At 38.1% G+C, this 22,139-nt stretch overlaps 2 protein-coding genes across 2 annotated transcripts; both read left to right on the forward strand.

Moving 5' to 3' along the window:
* The first annotated feature begins 2,405 nt into the window (after window positions 1-2,405).
* Window positions 2,406-3,365, forward strand: LOC140856906 (uncharacterized). Its single transcript, XM_073255128.1, has one exon. The coding sequence runs from the start codon at window positions 2,406-2,408 to the stop codon at window positions 3,363-3,365; it is 960 nt and encodes a 319-aa protein (XP_073111229.1).
* An 11,996-nt stretch (window positions 3,366-15,361) lies between these two features.
* LOC105039428 (cinnamoyl-CoA reductase 1) lies at window positions 15,362-21,788 on the forward strand. The gene is made up of 6 exons (XM_019848407.2): window positions 15,362-15,682; window positions 16,950-17,119; window positions 17,579-17,764; window positions 19,918-20,080; window positions 21,163-21,352; window positions 21,489-21,788. The coding sequence occupies exons 1-6, from the start codon at window positions 15,559-15,561 to the stop codon at window positions 21,625-21,627; spliced, it is 972 nt and encodes a 323-aa protein (XP_019703966.1). The 5' UTR covers window positions 15,362-15,558; the 3' UTR covers window positions 21,628-21,788.
* Window positions 21,789-22,139: the final 351 nt, after the last annotated feature.

The raw sequence follows: 22,139 nt of genomic DNA on the forward strand, positions 1-22,139 counted from the left end.
CATATATATCTAGCTTATAACACTTGATATGACATGTCCCTTTTTTTATCTTTTTTATTTTTACAAAGAGGAGCCAGAAGCTTAAGTATAAAGTCTAGTTTTTTTTTTTTTTTTTGATAAAGAAAGTCTAGTTTAGGTACAGAACAGAACACTACAGAAACCTACTAAGCTATCACTGAGTCATTGCTAAGATATATACAACCGAGTAAACAAGCTAAAGCACTACACCAACCCCAGAATAATAATAGATCATCAACACCTAATTAAGAAACCCAACACCCGACCCATCAGCCTGCAACATCTAATTCAGAGCTGCGGGAATCTGAGCACCTACAGAAACAGTAAATCCCATGGAAGGCTTGGTCTGCCATAAAATCAGCCATCTAATTAGCTTCATGATAAGCATGGGATGCCACAAAGATTTGTCCAGTTCTAGTCTTCCATGCCAAAATGTCCTTCAGCAGGGAGTGTCTCTCACCTGTTAATAGAAAAATTTTAAAGCCATTTAACAACAGTTAAAGAATCACTGTCTAGCCAAATTTATTAAAAGATTGCTACTGTATTACATAAACGGAAATAGACTCTTTGCGGTACTCAAAAAGTACTGCAGGGTATTGTGCATGGTTAAACGTTATCCATCATAAAATAGATGGCTATACTGTGTTAGAATATTAAAAAGAAAAAAAATTATAAATTCCAAAGGTATTTAGATTATTTGAATAGAATGCATGCGGCTATCTATTTTATGATAGACGACATCCAACCATACACAATATCATGTCTTACATACAGCCAAAAGATCAGCATACATAGCATTGAAGTTGATGGCAACAATTTGCCACCTTCTCTTAGCATTTGGTCATTGTGATGATCTCTCATTACAAACCTGGCCGCTGATCTACGTGCTAAAACTGTAATATCAAAATTAATTTTTCACACTCTAGAAGGAGGAGGTAGCCATAGCATGGTCTTGTCATTGTTAGGGGATTCAGATGACATGGTCTTGTCATTAAACTAGCATATGACATATAGAAGAAGAACCTCAGCATTTCTAATAGGGGTAAGAAAAAACGTGTAGCGAATCAAAAGTGCACCATATATGGACTACAGTCTCCACGTTGAACTACTTGAGTGCTGATTATGATTTGCTGTTTCCTTTACTTGGCATGGAATGAGGACTCTAATAAGCGCATGACAATGCATGACCAAATGCATGAGAGAGAAGGGTGGGGGGGTGGCCGAGTTTAGCTACAAAAGGCTTTCCTAAAGTTGGATGGAACATTAAAGTTTTAGGACTTTGCATTTATTTGTTTGTGGAAAAGGGAGGTTATAAAACCAGCCCCGTTTTATTATTAAGAGGAATAGATATGTATATAAAAGAAGTACAGGATTATGGTTGCAGAGAAAGAAAGGAGGATCACAAAATGCAGATTAGAGTAGGAGGGAGCCGAGAATTCCGCAAGTCTCCAAAGCGAATCCCCCAAAGAAATCATAATTTTTTTATTTTCCGCACCATTTTATAAGTGGAGGTTGATGCACATGCGTGCACTATCCACATAAACCTTTTTTTTGCTAATCCAAAGGAATCCGAATCTAATGTTACCTCGCTCCAGTTCAATTGCTGGGACCGACTCTACGAAGTGCTGCTTAAACTTTCCTCCACAGACGAAGTCCAGCTTTTGGGGGAAAAAAAAAAAAGAAAGAAAAGAAAAAAAATAGCCAGTTGAAGAACAGTAGTCGGTGATGTTCAATTCAAGTAGCTGAATACATAGCTAAATAATAGACTTGATAAATCTAGAACTAGATAGAGGAAACCAAACACCATCTAAACTTGGAATTGTCCTGTGCTTTCTTCATCTCTAGTTTTATCAGGTTATTAAAACTTTTTGATCGTAACTACTAAACCATTACAAAGTTAATATGATGAGATCATGTCGGCATAACATTGCTTGAGGGTTTTCAGAGACAAGAATTTCCCAAATGTCGATCGTACATACATATGTATTTATGCATACAATTAACCAAAATTGACAGATAGGAACTATTCTAAAAGGCTAAATGCAAGCTAAAACGGAAGATTAGGAAGCCCCACAGCCATCCCTGCACCGGATTTCTCGGACCCCGTCCCTTTGCCAATTCCAACTCCTCACCGTCCCCAAACCATACCTTTCCTGCGTAAGGAAGAGGATTTTTTTTTTTTTACCAAAAAAAAAAAAAAAAAAAAAAAGGGAGGATGGCCCCCAATCCCCAGCCACACGAAAAATAGAAGCAAATAAAAACAAAGAAAAAAAAATAGAGGGAGAAAACTCATCAGCAGATGAAACAGAGGAAGGAAAGAAGGTGACGAGATTCGTCGTCGTCGTCGTCGGTTACCGTCCGTCCGGGCGGGAGGGAGATGAGATGAGATGAGAGCAATCGAAACCCTCGATGAGACCGTCGCCGCCCTCTCCACCGCCATCCTCCTCCTCTCCGCCGCCTCAACCGCCGCCGTCCTCCACCTCCGCTTCCGCTCCTTCCGCTCCCGCCGGCGCAATCGCCTCCTGGGCCTCAACTCTCTCTGGCCCGTCCGCCTTCTCCTCGTCCTCTTCGCCTCTCTCTGGGCCCTCGCCGAGCTCCTCCGCCTCCCCCTCCTCCGCCCCCTCCTTCCCCTGCCCCTCCCCCTCCGCTACGACCCCACCCCGCTCTGCCTCGCCCACGTCTTCGCCGCCCACGCCCTCGCCGAGCCCTGCTTCTTCGCCACCGTCCTCTTCCTCCTCCGCGCCACCAACCAGCCTAAGTCCTCCTCCTCCGCCCTCGCCGCCGCCCTCGCCGCCGCCCTCGCCACCGCCATTCCCTTCTTCACTCTCCATGCCCTTTTTCTCTACCTCCCCACTGACTTTCTCCGCCGCGTCGGAATCCCCGTCGACCTCCTCGGCCCGCCCAGCTTCGCCTACCGCGTCCGCCTCTCCGCAGTCGCCACCGAGCCCCGCTGCACCTACCCACTCTTCGGGGCCGTCCTCCTCGCCGCCCTCGGCGCCGTCTACGTCCCCCTCTTCGTGTCCGCCTGCTGGGGGGCCGTCTCGGTGGTGATCAACAAGCGCCTCCGCGTCCGGCTCTACGCGCTCGCCGCCGTGGTGGTGGCGGCGCTCTGCGTGCAGGTGGCGACGCTGGCGCTCTCGGCGCTCTGGGACCCGGGGAAGATGACCTCCGAGGGGCTGAAGCTGGCGTCCTTTGTGGCCGTGAGCTGCTGTGCGGCCGCTGGGGAGGTGATCCTCGTCGTCCAGCCCGTCCTGGAGGCGCTCGCCATCGTCGACCCGGACCCGCCTGGGACAGAGGGCAAAGATGATGTCATCGGTATCGACGCCGCCGGTTTCGGGGACGGATGAGGAAGCCGGAGCTGGCTCGCTTGTTCTTGCACCGTCAAAGGGAAAAGATAACCAGTTGCTGCCTATGATTTTCTATTCTATTCTTTTTTAATTTTCAAAAGAAATATTGGGACCGAGGCTGGAGCTGGAGGAGGACGAAATGTAGCAACCATTTTGCTACCAAGATTTGCATGAAGGCCAATCTATTCGCCACTTTTATAAACTAACGAGTTTTGAGTTGTTTCTTTTTCCTTCTTTTTTTCATCGTGTAAATGATACCTTAATCTATTGTAATGATCAATGGAGAGGGCGCAACTAAGAAACACAATTATGAATTTATGATCTTTGCAATTTCTTTACTTCATTAGTTTTTTAGTTATATGTTTTGGATTTCTATAATATATAAACATATATTTGATTATTTTCAATTATGGATGATAACAATGCCGGCCACCTAACTTTTTTTTTTTTAAATTTGTTTTGGATTGCTATACACGTGTGCACATATGTGTATGCTGCTATGCATGTATGTACATATGTGTATGTCTGTGAATATGTGTGTGGACGAATTAAAAGAGAAGGAACAAATCTGTTTTCACATCAAATGAAGAAAAATAATTTTACTACTTCTAAAGACTTGTTTACTGGATGTTAATTATTTTTTTAAAGCGACTCTCCACCAGTCCTTCTCGAACTCAACGAGCGGCTCTCTAGTTGGAAGGCGAACCAGAAAGAATTCGAACTCGTGGAGGCATGGGTCAATCTCAAATAGTCTGGATGATGGTCATGGTCATCATCATGGGATAGGTGAAGACAGGAACTAAAAATATGACTCAAGACCGGAAAGACCCCCCGACAAGGAATACCATTTAAACCTTTCAATTATTACACTTTTTTTTTTGGGTAGAAAATTATTACACATTAAGATGCAAATTTGATGACGAGTTTTGCGCAAAATTCTTTCTTATAATTAGTCATTACTTTTATCTAGCCCTTAAAAATCTCTTTATAATGTGACGTGATGTCTGCAATCATATGGCATGCAAAGGATTTCAGACAATTTTGTTAATAAATGTCAAGTTTTTCTAATTGGATAGATCATGTAGATCTATTTCAAAGCAATTGGAAAAATTCATTGTGTGCAAATTTTAGTTTATTTATGATTTTTTTGCTGAATTCAGCTTTATACCTTGAAATCAGTTGTTCTTGCTAACTATATTAGAAAATTTATAAACCAAAAGACGTAACATAATACAAAAAAACTATTTAATTCAGATATCAGATGGTATACAAAAAATTATTTAATTTTTTTTATTAAAAAAAACCCTACTTACTATTTAAAATAAAAAACTATATTAATATTTATAACAAAAGTATTAACGTTGTTTATTATTTATAATAAAAAAATATATTAATAATATTATTAATTCCTTTATCCACGTGCTAAAAGAAAGCATTGACATTTGCTGGGATTCCTTCTTACTTATATATAATAATACGATAATATAATATATTGGAGGATTCATGGCGCATTCCTGCTAATATAATATGATAGTAGCTTGACCGTAGTTGGGGCACATGGGATAAATTCGTGGGTTCAACCCACGAATTAGTATCTATATGGATAATTTATGGATTGAATTCACAAATTTTTTGATCCACCTGACTGGGATGCATGAATTTTGAAATTTAAATTCATGGATTGGAGCCACAAATTAACCAAATGAATTCATGCCTCCAACCCACAAAATTCCCTCCATACAATTTTTTTGTTGAAATTTGAAAAAAATTGTGGGTTGAACCCACGAATTCTTGAATTCGTGAGTTCAACCGATGAATTCGTGAGTTCAACCCACGAATTCATTAAAATTTTATTAATGAATTCGTGGATTGAACCTACGAATTCAGAAATTTGTACGCTCAACCCACGAATTCTTGAATTTATGGGCTCAACCCACGAATTTATTTGAAATTTGGCCTATCGTTGGACGAATTCGTGGTTGAACCGATGAATTCTTGCATTCGTGGGTTTAACCCACGAATTTATTTAAAATTTTCTGCCGTTGAATTAATTTATGGGTTAAACCCATGATTTCATTCTCTTTAAATCGCCACCCACCCTCCTTACTCCTTATTGAGATTTTTAGAAATTTTCTTGCTTGTATTTTATCCATAAATTCTAATATGATCCTCCGCCTTAAAATCGATTATGGCTTCAAAAAAAAATGGAGTTTGTCGAAAGAAAAGAGGGCTCGAGTAGAGAAAGGAAAGCAACCATCTTGTAGGTATGAAGAGTCATTTTTTCTAAATAGTGAGTGTAGTAAAAAATTTCAATCAAACTTTTTTGAAAGAAAAGTTGTAGGAAGTAGAATAGTCGATTTAAATAGTTTTAGTGATTTTTGTATTAAATTTTTGTTTGAAAGGATGGGTTGGCTATCCATGATTACACTCAACAAGCCAATATATCTTACTCTGATTCACTATTTTTATAGTAATTTTAGTTTTAATAGTAAGTCTTGTTCTATTTCATCGTATGTTAAAGGACAATTGATCGAATTTGACTGTGAAGTTTTAGGTCAAACTTTGGATATTCCATTAGATGGTGATAAATTTTTCAATAGTAGTACTGTTTGGAATCATCCATATTAGACTATGCTTCCTGTGTTAGAACTATTTTTGACAATAATATAAGTGCGACTGCTAAACCTGATGCAAATTTATTACCACTTAAAACTAGGTTAATCCATCATATTTTTACATTTAATTTTCTATCCAGAAGAGGTCGTAGAAAACACGTATCATATTTAGATGTTTATCTTCTCAGAATGTTGCTTTCAGGTGATAGAGTTAATTTGCCCTATTTAATGATGTTTTATATGAATGAATGTTTTCAAAGTTCAAAAACCATCTTGTCATATAGAGCTATTCTGACCGTTATATTTGAGGTATTTGATGTCCACATCACGACTGATGATGAAGTTGTCAAGATTAAATGTAGTGATATTTATAATCATGCATCTCTTAGGCGCATGGGATATACATTTCATGATGGGGTATGGATGCGTACGTCTACAGTAGATGAAGAAGAACATAGCGGTAAAGGAGGTGGTCAGCCTACTGATAGAGAGCAGCCTACACATACTACACAGTTCGATCAGCAGTCATTCGATCAGCATGCATTACCTGCTCGCATAGATGTATTGGAGATATTTGTTAGTGAGAGATTTGCACATATGGATTCTCGGCTGGATGAGGGATTTGCACAGATGAATGCCCAATTAGACGAGGGATTTGGACAATTTGATCAGTTTGTACAGTATTTTTATCGTCAATTTTCTCCACCATCACAGGACCCTGCTCCGGATAATTAAACTTCAGCGATTAGTAGCAGTATGTAAGGCTCCACATGAAGATCTATCTTCTTTTTTATTTATTTTTAGATAAATATACTTCGGTTTGATATAAGCATATGTACCTTTTTTTTATTGCTGTCATTTTAGATGAAAAATCTTGTAATCTGATCAAAATTATATGAAATTTAAGATATGATTTTAACAACAAAGTGATTAATCAATAATTAGAATTCAATAAATAAATATAAAAAAATTGAGTAAAAAATTTTATAAATTAAAAAATATATTAAAAATTGGTCAGGACAGTCGACCACCTGACGAAGCTGGTCAATCGAGGCCCATCGAGCTGATCGGTTGAGCCCGAAACCTCAGGCTGATCGACCATCGTGGCATGCAAGCCGTGCCAAACTGATCGACCGCCTGAGAATTTCGATCAACCGCAGCCCATATAGCCGACCGATCGAGCTCGAAACCCTAAGCCGGTCGATCAAGAGACCACTTTCCATTAGTCAGGGCGGTCGATTGCTTAAGAAAACTAGTCGATCGAGCCCCACCAAGCTAATCTATTGAGCCCGAAACCTCAGGTCAGTCGACCAATGTGGCACGCAAGCCGTGCCAAACCGATCGATCGCTTGAGAATTTTGATCGATCGTGACCCACCGAGCCGATCGATCGAGCTTAGAACCCTAAGTCGATCGATCAAGAGACCATTTCCCATAGGTTAGGACGGTCGACCGCCTGAGAAAATTGATCGATCAAGGCCCATCGAGCTGACCGATTGAGTTCAGAACCTCAGGTCGGTTGATCACTGTGGCATGCAAGCCGTGCCAAATCGATCGACCGCCTAAGAATTTCGATCGACCGCGGCCCACCGAGCTGACCGGTCGAGCCCGGAACCTTAGGCCGATCGACCAAGAGACCATATCTCTTTAGGAAATCGATCGATCGTCTGAGGAAACTGATCTTTCACTATAGATCGAGCTGATCGGTCAACCCAGGTCGGCCAGTCTGGTCGACCATTGTGCACTCAAAATGTGCCACTGTGGTCGACCCATAGAAGGAGCCGATCAACTACAGGGTCAGTTCAATTTTTTAAATTTTTTTAATTTTTTTTTAAATTATTAGGGCCATAATTTTTTTTATTTGTTGCATTGAATTAGACTTTTTACTTTTTAACCTTTTCAATTTGTGCCTCTTCTGCTACATTCTGCACTTTGATTTTCATATAAAGTTGAACAGACTGTCCAGGCTTGTTGGTTGTAAATTGGTGATCTGAGTAAAATGACATGCAGTTTAAAAATCTAATGCACTCATTGATGTAGAATTTTAATCTAATAAAAGATTTTCATTACTTCGATGTAAGTTTTGTTGTTGAAGCTACCGTACAAAGTCAGGAACAAGAAAAAACATATCCATACATCCTACATACATGAAAAAATATAAAAATATATACATCATGTACCACAAGACGGTCTTCACTTCTTTCTTACAGGTTGCACTCGATGATCCATAGGTGGAGCCTCACTCGGTCCTTCAGTATGATACTCATCCGGACCCTCAGTCGGACCGACGTGCTCCTCGATATGATGCTTGTCCGAACCCTAAGTTAGACCCTCATGCGACTCGGTACGTACTCCATCGGACCCTCACTTGGTCCTTCATACTCGACCGCTGCATACTCAAAATGTGCTGCAGTCTCCTCTGTGGATTGAAATTGGGTCATATCATCATGCATATACACAGATAAGGGCATATATGAACTGAATGATGGAAGATCCGAGATCGAAAATGATGATGAACAATATCATCTGGTACCTCCTCTATGCAATGCAGGTGCTCCTGATGATGAGGGATGCATGAAAGGTGAAGAAGTGGACTCTGCAGTGCCATAGCCATGATCATGGATATCGGTGGAGATACAAGCATGCTGTCGGATGGCGTGGAGGCTTGAAGTACAAATATCCTGGATGAGCTGTCCGAATGTGGCTAACTAGTCTAGACGAGCCAAACAATGAATCCTCATCAGACTGTCACTCTGACACAAACAAAGGATGAGCAATAGGCAAATAAACCTGTGTCAATCATAAAAAATTAAAAATAAAATATAAAACCTTACCAGATAGTCAATCATCGCTCCACCACGACAAATGAATCGACATGTAATGCGACGATACTACTCTATGTAGTCATCATAATAGTCTATCATACTGTCAATTGCTAGATCTTCTACAATATAATTCTACCGACTCTGCTAGAGTGCAACCCACTGCTGATAAATTCTTTTCCAGTCATGATCGATGCTCCCTCGAAGATCGATATGATGAAGTCTAAAATCTGTATCACAAATCTCCAAAATAGTCTATCATAATCTGAACTAACGCATCACTCTATCCAGATAGGCCACTCGATGATAAAAAAGCACAGAAGTGTCACCCGACACCGCCATATATGCTGTCTACTAAAACGATAATCTGGTAGACCTACTAGGACCAAAGGAGTATATGACTGTCATACAATCTTTTCATCCACAGGATTAAATATAAGTAAATCAATTATGTTTATCCAAGAGATTTTTCAAATAATGTAAATCAGTTATATTTATACTTGCTCAAATCCAAGACGAACAAGATGATGCCGATAACTTAGTAAAATATGGGTAAAAACCTCCATCACCCCAAAAGCATCTCTCCACCTACATAATGAAATTATAATGGTACATACAAGTGTACTTCAAATACAAAAACATATAAGTTTGAAGATTATAATGGCACATACAATTACATACCTCATGACTAGAGGATCAGCTGGTAATACATCTCCACCTGCCAAATCCATAATGAGATCTATAGGAGGCTGAAGTAACCGACGAGGAGATATAGATGGAAACCTATCCCAGGCCCACACCTGGAGTAAAATCAAAGGTTCCACAATATCATATGCATCTATCCTACTTGCCCTACAAAGCTCTCTATACAATCATGCTAAGCCCGCACTACCCCAGCTGTAGTGTCCTGCAGCATCAAAATCGGCAAGTAGTGGTAAAAATATTATATGCATCATATTATTTGATTTATCTGCATATAAATATCCACCCATCAATTGCAAAATATATGTCCTAGCATAACGCTGTGTGGTTATCAGGTCTGCATCTAGTGGTAGCTCGAAAAACTGTTATTCCAACCATGCAAGATTCAATCAGGAACCCTTGAGTTTATCAGCAGGTGGGACAACACCTAGCAAATCAAAGCATACATGACGCCAGTCCTGACGTGTGCTACCTATCACTGGAAGACCGTCAACTGATAAACTCAATTGAATGTTGACATCTTCTAGAGTGATAGTGCACTCACCAGGTGGCAGATGAAATGTACAAGTTTCTGGATGCCACCGCTCTATGAACACGATGATCAAATGTCAATCTAGCAGATTAATCTCACACGGCTAAGCCCGTAAAAATTCGTCTGCTGTAAAAGTGAAACTATCCGTATATCCAATGGGATTGAGCGAGTAAAGGCTAGCTCTCACCATCGACATCGAGAAAAAGAATGCTCCTGTAAATATGAAAAGAAGTTAACTCAAATCTCTGAGTCTTTAAACATATCTAATTTAAATACATATCTGTCCATCCCAAATGATGGAAGATCAATGAGATACCTGAGCATATAACACTGTCTGATCTACCGGTCCGGCTCCATGTACATAATACTATAGAAGATATTTGTAAAAAAAAAATTATTACTAAATCAAATAAACACATATTTGATACTCCATCAAAAAAACATATATTTGAAACAAGTCAGAATAAAAGTAGTACCACATTACAACTGATAATAATATAAAGTTTTTTTTCTGATAATAATACAAGTCGGAGTAAAAATATTCATTCTCTGGTTCTCGGATATGTCCATCTGCTATGTCCAACTTTGCCACAATTTCAGCACCTAGTTCTGTTCCGACTTCTATCCAATCTATTTCATTCCTCAATCTAGAAGATTGTGGCCTTCCCTTTTGTCACAATCATTCTTGCAGTGGTATAATGGTGATGTCACTTGTTTATTGCGCCCAATAATCTGCATGCTGGATGGATTGAAATTGATGGCTTAACTACGATGATACTCCCTTAGTGTGTAACACTGATCAACATATCGTCAAAAATTAATTTACACATGTGCACAGGTAACCATCACATGAGAACATGGTAAATGATAACACTGTCATTTCTGACACATACATGTACACTCAGATAACTGTACTATCTGTCAATATATTAGCTTATTAGATCGAAAAACTATTTTTTATTTGTAATACATAACAACTTAAACGTATTGATTCCACTAAAATCTACCATCACCTGAGTATTGTTGTCTTTATTGTTATATGGCCCATAGAATGCTGTTTGGACTTGAAATACTCCACTTGCTCTATCGAACTTTGTAACATTATGAGATATTGCTTTTGATTGATTGGCAATCACACAAGTTATAGTAAATGGAACAAATCTTTTACCTCTAGTTAATGCTTCATCTGTCTGGACACATCGACTATCAAAATATGATACAAGTCGAAAAAATATCAGTCGCACCAATGAAGTTATCGGCAAAAAGCGTGTATTTTTCAGTACACCATTAAAACATTCAGATAAGTTAGTGGTTATCATTCTAAATCTTCGACCACTATCCTGTGCATGAGACCATTTCTCCATGAGAATTTGATTCAATCATTGAATAGCTTCCGAATTCACTTTTTCAATCTTCATCATACATTTATTGAACTTTCTAAGTTGTATTTGCATTCTGATTATTTTCACCAAATCTCTGAATCTAAAGTCTCGAAACTGATATTGAAGTTACTCGCTATGTGGTGCAAACAATAAACATGATGTGCATCTGGAGGGTGCCAGCCTTTGTAAAGCCGACAATATACCTGAATGCCGATCTGAAATAAGACATATACCACGATGTGATATAATACAATATCTAAGACAAGTCAAGAATCAGTCTCATGTATCAGTAGACTCCTCGTCTACTATAGCAAAGGCAAGTGAAAAAATTTGGTTGTTCCTATCAACAGCTATTGCAATCATCAGCTTCTCTCGATATTTTTCATACATAAATATAGCATCGATACTGATAACTGGTCTGCAGTATTTGAAGCCTTCAATTGATGGTGCAAATGCCTAAAAAGTACGATCAAATGCAGCCAATGGAGGATAACCGATGGAAGTACTAATGAACTTCACCCAAGAGCCGGGATTAAATTCTTGTACAGCATGCAACCATTTTGGCAATAGGCCATAAGATTTATCCCAGTCTCCATATGTCAATACCATTACTTTTTGCTTTGCCTCCCATAATTTTCTATAACTGGCTGTATAGTTAAATCTATTTTTAATAATTGCACCGATGCCAGTAATAAAAATTGTGGGTATTTTTTTTACAACATCCAAATTTTATTGAGAATAAAGTTCGAATCAAGACCAGAATGATCCTTAGAAAGCATAACTGAAACACATGTATGTGGACCGATATACCTTGTGATTTCAAAGTAATCGTATTGCTTAACAACTCGGAGCATCCAATTGCATCCTGACTCTCTATTTTTGTATTTTACCATCCAAAGCTTTGGCTCCGACTCAACAACTCTAAATTCATAATGCCTCTCAATATGATACTATTTTACTGCAATTTACAGTTCTGTCTTATCTGCAAAATGAAGTTCTTTCGATAATTTAGCACCTCTTTTTCAGCTGGTACACCATGCATTCAATCTAAAAGACGTTGATACATTAGCTGTTGTCCAATCAATTGATCTAAATATTCCAAAAGAAGCTTCAAATACCCCCAACTTTGGGTGCTCTTCCACAGATCCGCACTCTATATTAGTAGAAGTACTAGCTTGTTGAGGATGGAAGTCCATCTCATCTCCACTTCGTATGTCATCTTTCTCAAATAGTCGATTATCTATATGCACCATATCATCAGCAGGTGTATAAATTGATGATTCTCTGATAGTGACACATGCCACATCAGAATCTACTATAGAGAATTAATCCTTTGCATATCTAGAACTTTGAGTCCCTGGTACATGGTCAGTGCCCTGAGTTGTTCTAGATGGACTGATCTGTTCAGTGCCCTAAGTTGTTCTAGATGGACTGATCTGTTCAATGCCCTGAGTTGTTCTTATATCTCTATCGGCTACTTCATATTCATGCTGTTCAGCTTCAATAGGCTGCACTTCTAGATACAACTCTGCACTCGATAAACATGGATGCGAACTAACTGTTGAAAAAATTACTTCAATATCTTCATCTTCATTAATCAAAACAGATTCATATTTTAATAATATCGACTATATGACTTATGGATATTTATATATTATCATGAGTCTATTCTTGCTTTTGTCTATATAAAAAATTATGTATGATTTATTTTCTAACTCCTCAAATTAAATTTTAGATTTAATTCTAATTGTCCTTTAAGGATGACCAACGTATTCAATATCATTTGTCCATAAATTATAGAACCATTTATGTAGCATAAGGCCGTAATATTTCCTTCCATCACTACATACATAACAAATACAATAATTTTAGCATGCTCTACATAAAATCACCAATTAAATGCAAAATAAAATAAACTACATAGCTCAAAGTTAGCAATTAAAATAAATTTTTTGAATAATAATTCACTTAAACAAATTATGTGACTCAATAATTTTTTATAATATTATAAAATTTTATATATTTAAAAAAAATATAATTATTAATTTTATTTTTTTTGCTTATAACAATTCAAAAAATTATAATATTATAAAATTTTACATACTTAAAAAAATTTTATAATTATTAATTTTATTTTTTTCACTTATAATAATTCAAAAAATTATAATATTATAAAATTTTACATACTTAAAAAAATTTTATAATTATTAATTTTATTTTTTTCACTTATAACAATTCAAAAAATTATAATATTATAAAATTTTACATACTTAAAATTTTTTTATAATTATTAATTTTATTTTTTTCACTTATAAAATTCAAAAAATTATAATATTATAAAATTTTACATACTTAAAAAAATTATAATTATTAATTTTATTTTTTTCACTTATAACAATTCAAAAAATTATAATATTATAAAATTTTACATACTTAAAAAAATATAATTATTAATTTTATTTTTTTCACTTATAATAATTCAAAAATTATAATATTATAAAATTTTACATACTTAAAAAAATTATAATTATTAATTTTATTTTTTCACTTATAACAATTCAAAAAATTAGATAATGATATAAAAAAATTTATCCGGATGATGGACATCGATGATCGGACCGGCAGCCGATGGGGGGAGAGGGGGTCTGGGCGGTGCGATAGAGGGTGAGGACAACGATAGCCGGGGGGGAACCATGGAGGGGGGTGGCATACGGGGGGGTGAACCGTGGAGGGGGTGGCATGCGGGGGCAGCCGATGGTGGGAGAGGGGGTCTGGGCGGTGCGATCAGAGGGTGAGGACAATGGTAGCCGGGGGGGAACTGTGGAGGGGGGTGGCATGCGGGGGGGGATCGTGGAGGGGGGACGGGGTTCGAGGAGGGCCACCTTTATCGAAGGGGGCGGGGGAGGGGGGTCAGGCGAGCGCGATCCGAGGGTGATGACATAAGCGGGCAGGGGGGACTGTGGAGGGGGGACGGGCTAAGGAGAGCCACCGTTGTCGGAGGGGAGGGGAGCACGGGGGGCGGGGGAGGGGGGTCTGACGGGCACGATTCGAGGCGAAATCGTTGTTGGAGGAGAGGGGAGTAACACTGTCGGAGGGGCCAGAAAGGTGGGGACTGATGAGAGGACCGATGGAGAACGTGACCCAGATTATGATTTAAAAAAAAATTTGAATTCGTGAGTTGAAGGCACGAATTAAGCTGAATTCATATCTTCAATGCACGAATTCAAACTTTAATTTTCATGCACTCAGACCATGTGGAGCCTCAAGGTTTGTGCATGAGGCCCATGTGGATCATAGAATTCATGGGTTCAACCCATAAATTTTTCACGTGGACAGCGAATTCGTGAGTTGAACCCGTGAATTTATCCCACGTGGCCCTCCAACGGTAGTTTGATAAATAGTTTTTAAGCCACCGTATTTTTAGATTTTTTTTAAATTATTATTTTAAAAAAATCCTAACGTTGTTTATTATTTATAATAAAAAATTATATCAATAATATTATTAATTCTTTTATCCACGTGCTAAAAGAAAGTATTGGCATTTACTGGGATTCCAGCTTGCTTATGTATAATAATATGATAATATAATATATTGGAGGGTTCATGGCGCTTTCCTGCTAATATAATATGATAGTAGCTTGGCCTAAGCCGTTGCGTCAGGAGAGCATGGGGATTCTTGATGTCGTCCTCTTGGGTCTCCCGATCCCCGGTTGGCGCTTTCCCTCATGTCATAACAAAAGCATTGACATTTATATTAATATTTATAACAAAAGCATTAACGTTGTTTATTATTCATAATAAAAAATTATATCAATAATATTATTAATTCTTTTATCCACGTGCTAAAAGAAAGCATTGACATTTGCTGGGATTACATCTTGCTTATATATAAAAATATGATAATATAATATATTGGAGGGTTCATGGCGCTTTCCTGCTAATATAATATGATAGTAGCTTGGCCGAAGCCGTTGCGTCAGGAGAGCATGGGGATTCTTGATGTCGTCCTCTTGGGTCTCCCGATCCCCGGTTGGCGCTTTCCCTCACCGCTATGAAACTACGCCAGAGAGAACCAGAGGCGACCGCGGCGTCAGTAATAATAAATTCTTCTCTTGTGGGAGAGAGATAGCGGAACAGAGGAATGGAGAAGCTTGGAGAGAAGAGGAGGGTATGCGTGACCGGGGCGGGAGGGTTCATAGCCTCGTGGCTGGTGAAGGCACTTCTCAACAAGGGCTTCATGGTCCATGGGACCGTTAGAGATCCAAGTACTGCCCCCTTTCCCCTTCTTTGTACTGCTTTCCCCGCTTTCTTCCATCTTCGCGGCCTTTGGTGCTGCTTTTCTTGGCTCTTCTTATTCTTTTCTGTGGTTTTGTCGAATGTCGTTTTGTTGTTTTTGGAATCCATTGAAACGGTAGAGCTAAAGGGAATTTTTGGTGGGTTCTTTCTTCTTCCCTAATTGGACTGCTGTTGGTACTGCGGTACCACAGATGTATGCCTTTCTGTATCATCCTGTACAAAGATCGAACTTTGGCGTCTTTTGCACCGAAGTCTTTTTTGTGTTTTACTTGATCCAATAAAGAATCCTGGATTTTTTTTTTTTGGCAAAATCAAACCTTTTCAACCTAATCGGAAATTTGGGTAATCTTTCAGTCCAAGTTATTTAGGCTTTTATTGGTATATTCACGCTAGTATGCAAGGACTTGAGACCAATTGTTAACGGACATGCGAAATTTCTGAATTGGCCATATCATTCGCTGCATCTATTTGGAAGCTAAAGGCCAAAGTTAAGGTCTTGGATGCGATTGTGTTAATGCTTGCATCAGAGTTCATTGATGATTGTTTCGTTTAATAGAGCTGGTTTCTTGACTATTTTGTTGTTTACGTGAATTAGAACTTAACCTTAGAAAGATCCTCTATAAGCCCGTGGCTTTTGGCTCTTAGGGATCTCACTGCACGTAGAAACTTATCTCTGGTTCGTGTTTTCCCCGTGGCTGGAAGAGTGAATCTTTATTGTTAGCTCTATAGTTTTGAATGCATGAACCTATATCGGAACTTTAGGTAATCTGACGGTCCAAGTTATTTAGACCTTTATTAGTATATCAGCGCGAGCATACAAGGATTTGAGACCAATTTTTAACAGACATGAGAAATTTCCGAATTGGCCATATCATTCGCTGCATCTATTTGGAAGCGAAAGGCCAAGTGAAGGTCTTGGATCAGATTGCGTTCATGCTTGCACGTGAGTTCATCGATGATTGTTTTGTTTAATAGAGCTGGTTTCTTGACTATTTTGTTGTTTTCTTGAAGTAGAACTTAACCTTAGAAAGGTCCTCTTTAAGACCCGTGGCTTTCAGATCTTAGGGATCTTACTGCACGTAGAAACTTATCTTTTGGTTCGTGATTTTTCAGTGGCTGGAAAATTGAATCTTTATTCTTAGCTCTGTAGTGTTGAATGCATGGACCAATTTTTGCATCTTATCTCGTTTAATCTGATTCATAACATGTTCTGAAACCTGCTAAAATTGGCATCAGGTGATGAAAAGAATGCTCATTTGAAGAAGTTGGAGAATGCCTCTGAAAACTTGCAACTCTTTAAGGCAGATTTGCTCGACTACAATGCTGTAGCATCAGCTATTGCTGGATGTGAAGGAGTATTCCACGTTGCTAGTCCTGTTCCTGCAATCAAAGTGCCCAACCCAGAGGCAAGATTCCCAAGCAGCCCTGTATCTTTCAGGATGCTTTGACATAATTAGATACGAAATGCTTGTGAGCATATTGTGAGTAATCTTATATTTATCATGATCATGGCCAATGTTGTATAAGTGTTGGATATCATGTACCTGTTTTTTGTTCATGTGACAATAAGACAATGTTGGTGCACTTCTATGACTTGCTTACTCATCAAGGCTTACAACTAAATGGAAAAGGTTTAAGGGTATAGAAATGTTAAATGAATAGGATTATGTTTTCTATAGATTGTGATCTCTTCTAATCGGCTGTCTTCCATGGTATATAGATGCAGCTGTAAGTGGAAGGCAGTGATTATATTTAGACCTTTTCATATGTTTGGCTTTCCTATGCCATCAATCAGGAAAGAACTGGGCATGAAGTATGCATTTTTTTTTTCCCCTCCATGTAATGCAAATGTTACTACTTTGCAGGTAGAACTAATTGCTCCAGCTGTAACAGGCACTCTAAATGTGCTCAAGGCATGCTGTGAGGCAAAAGTTAAACGAGTGGTTGTGGTGTCATCGGTTTCTGCTGTCATGATGATTCCAAATTGGCCTAAGGACAAAGTGAAGGATGAGAGTTGCTGGTCAGATACTGAGTACTGCAGGACAACAGAGGTCATTGAAATAAAACATATGCACAATGCTATATCATCAGGAACTTGGAGTCACATAAATTGCGCTTTATTGCAAGCTCGTTTAGTGATATCAGTAGCTTACTGTTGTATGCTTGAATCGCATTGGTTATTATGAACAGATCTCTTCATTTTTTATCAATTTGTTGGCTTTCTGGTTATTGCATATTTTCTTTGTTTTATTTTTGATTTTGAAGTCCATTTAAATTCTGTTGGGATGTAAGATGATATAGATTCCTGCTAACACATAAGATGAAATAGCTAGCTACCTTTCTAGGTGCAAAAGACTATGTTAAGTTGCAATCAGAGGCATCGAAGTGGCTCCTTTTTCTAATGAGGAATAAATGAAGGGAAAAGACCAAGCAAGCATCCGTCTAAGTCTACTACAAGATTCCTAATCCCTTTCTATTTTGTTATGTGTGAGGATGGACCTCAACATGGAGTCAACCTTAAGTGGCAATATTCCTTGAAAATTTGTATCTTTCAGGTTATAGTCTGACATGGCTAGAATCTCTAGATGAAGTTGATTTGATTCTTAGATTGGAATGATTTTAGCAGGAAGTTTCTTATGTTTATTTTCTTATCTGGCGTACTTTATTCTTATTGCAAGAGGGAGCCAATCCTAGTATAATACGTAGTACACTGAGTCCATATGCATAGTTTGGTATATGAAATATAAGTTTTCCATCATGAGAAGGTGGATGGCTTTCTTTTATGTATTACACAATAGCATAATAAGTATCCTCACCAATTATGACATATGCAGTAGCAAATATCAGAGCATGTTCGTTATTACAGCAGAAAATTGGGTGCTTCAGATGTATGAAGCGTGCTACCGGTTATGTTATGAACTTGAAAGATAGCAATTGACTAATGTATCAGTAGATTTAAGAGAAAAAAAAAATGAGTTGGTTAAAGATGTTTCCCCCCTCTTTGCCTTTGCAGTGAAAGGTGGATTAAGGATGCTTGTTTTTATGCAGTTAAATTTGTAATTAGCTTGTGAAGAACTCATGGTTTGAGAGTATAGAAAAACTATAGAACCTTAAAACTTCACATGCAATTCTCACTCACTTCAAAGTCCTAGACTGGTACATAGTATGGAGCATTTAAATATTTCATAAGCTTCATTCCTAAGATGCTTCAAGTGAACCTTCAAAATGTCTTCATATGGGTCAATTCAACAAATGCTTATTAATGCAAGCACACATACATACCTATAGACAGTAGGCGCTTTGGACGTGGGATAGTGAGATGACTAAAACTAGCAAACACCAAAAAAATGAAGGGGTTTTTAGGTCCTTCAACTTATACATTATTTGTATATAAAAACTAATCATGAGTACTTAACTGATGTTTAATGCATGCCTAAGCAAAAGATCTATCACAAAGTTTAAAGGCTTCCTTCATTTAAACTTAGTTAATTTCTTTGGGCTTAAACTTCAGATTTCTCCAAAGTTTCTAACTTTTAACCCCTATATAGCTCCAAAACTTAAGTCTTGACGTGATATGGCTCAGGAAGAGCAGCAAAGGAACTAGGAGCTGTTTTGACTGCAATGGAATTAACAGTGTGTCATGCGCTACCATATGGAGCTTTTGAAGTAGAAGCCTGTTCATTGTTGTGGAAGTACTTATGGCTCAATAAAGCAGACAAGTAGTTTTTTAGAAACAAAGTGCGGCATGTGATGGTTAGTTGTTATTTTTGTACTTGATGGAGCATTGACAGGGTATATCACCATCACCTTTTTATCATGCTTTGACTTAGTACATTCTCACACACATAGCTGTAAGGCAACTTTCTTGCACATTAGCTCTCTAAGACAATTTTAAAAGTCTGCCTATGAATTTAAGTTGTATTTATCTAATCTTCTGGGTAAATGAATTGCAAGATTCATATGTTGTATACTCAACATGCCTGCTAGATGGCAGGACTGCATCACGCAGGAAGGTATGAAGTAAATCTGACCACATATTTTGCTTATATATCAGCTTCCATTCACTTTATATGGTAGAACTTAAATTCCTTTGAATTGTTTAACTATTTGATGGAAGTACTTTAGTTGTCTTACAAGGTATATCAAAGTATTGTCTGTTGGCTCCCCAAAGCTAAGTATAGTCTCCATTTGATAATGTTGCCAGAACTGGTATTGCCTTTCCAAGACGCTGGCAGAACGTGAGGCACTGGAATATGCAGAGAAACATGGACTTGATGTTGTAACTGTCTGCCCATCTTTCGTTATTGGACCATTGCTGCAACCCACTGTGAATTCTACCAGCTTGTTTCTCATCAATCTTTTGAAAGGTCTGTTTTTCCATTTCACTACTGTCTCATTTTGTTGCATATATCTGAAAGAATACCATATATTGATGCCATGATAAACCAAGAACAAGCGGGCCTTATCGATCCTCTGATATTCGTACCATGCATTGGTAGTGAAGCTTATGTCATATACTGACATTAACATTATGCATTTGTTTTTTTAAGAGCTTGTCAAAGGACAAATCTTCAACACCCGCTGTTTCTTATACCTTTCATCAAACATGTTCTCTTACCATTCTGCTATTGCTTAAAACATCAACTTGGTTTGATTCCATCTGGTGCATGGCAATCCAAAGAGTTTGATGCTTGCTGAACTCTCAACTTTTGTACAACCGGGAACTAATTTTCATTCCCTTAACCTTGTAGTCTTAAATTTTTTTCATTCAATGTGTTCTCTGATGAGTTCAAAACATGAACCAAGAGCCATTTTCTTTTCAGTTACATTGATAAAATTATAATGATGCTTGACATAGTTAGTTCTTCTTGCCCAACTCTACTTTTGCCTACATGCCTTTATGGCTGTTAAATCTTAGATTGCTATGCAATTATTTCATCTGTTTTCACCAAAAATCTCATTTTGGTTTATTGATTGACATGGGTCAGAAAAGAACTAATTTAAATTATTATGGGTTATTCATAGATAAACTCCCCTGTTCAATGGATCTCTTCCTCTTTGTATGCTATCTTTCTGAGCATGTTCTAGAAAAACGAAGGAAATGCATACGAAAAAATGAAGAGAGAAGGATAAATTCAATTAGCACTTGCCAGTCTCCATTCATTACAATGGCAAGCTTCAGTTAGAAAAGTATAAAAAAACTAGGTATTTTAATTCAAAAAAAAAGAAAAAGAAAAGAACTAGGAACATTGGTCTTCTCTGTTCCTGCTGGTCCTCTGTGATCTTGCCACCTGCATCAGTCTTTGCTTCTATTTTCCATGACTTCAACAACCGGTTTCAGGCTAGATACTAATTATCTACTCAAGGAATGACTGACAAAGTGCTTAAGCATGCCGTTTGTTTAGATACTGGGTTTTGCTGTTCACTTTTTTTCTATAATTTTTTGCAGGAGCTCGTGAGTCTGTGGAGAACAAACGACACAACTTTGTGGATGTCAGAGATGTGGTTGATGCACTGCTTCTGGTATATGGGAAACCAGAAGCATCCGGACGCTACATTTGTACCTCCCACATGATAAAATTTCGTGACCTGGTGGACATGCTTAAGAGCATCTATCCCAACTATAATTACCCTAAAACGTAAGCCTTCATTAGCAACTAATAACTTTTTTCGGGGGCGGAAACGGTGTTGCCAAAGCCCAGTGCAAAATGCTTTTTGGAATTACCAACTAGTCGTCTTTAGTAAGTTCTTTGATCTTGAATATTTTGATGGCAGTTTTGTTGAGGGAGATGAAGGTACCCTGGTGACTTCAGAGAAATTAAAGATGTTGGGATGGGAATGCAGGAGGCTTGAGGAGATCCTTATCGATAGTGTTGAATGTTATCGCAATGCTCATCTCTTGAGCAAGGATTGAATCACTACATCAATAGCCTGGTGATGATTGAAAAGCTGTTGTGGGTGTCCCAGTCTCTCATGGTCCGTTGAAAACCGTTATCGTAATGTAAATGTTTCGGAGAAGCCAATAAGCTGCAAGCTTGTGGTATATAATAGAAATAATGATGTTTTTCTTTTTTTCTTTTTGTGCTTGCATGCTTGTCTTTTTACAGTTTCCTTCTTTGCTTCTCAAGAGCCTCAAAGATTACAATTACTGTGCTAACCAGCTAACCTGTTGATTTGCCAGTCCAAAAATCCATTGGCGAGTTATAACTCTAGCTTACTCGAACCCAGTTCGCTACTAATGTTTTGAATGTAGTTGAGATTTGGTTGATTTTCCTGTCCTATGTGTAAAGTGACTGGAATTTTTTCCCCGTAAAATGCTCATCCAAACAGTCTTTATATGCTAGGCCTTATAAGCTGCACTTTTTTATTTTTCTTTTTTTTTTTTTGTATATATACATGTGTGTGATTAAATTATATGTTATGTAT

Source organism: Elaeis guineensis, chromosome 1 (assembly GCF_000442705.2).
Source record: "Elaeis guineensis isolate ETL-2024a chromosome 1, EG11, whole genome shotgun sequence".
In the NCBI taxonomy this organism is placed as follows: domain Eukaryota; kingdom Viridiplantae; phylum Streptophyta; class Magnoliopsida; order Arecales; family Arecaceae; genus Elaeis; species Elaeis guineensis.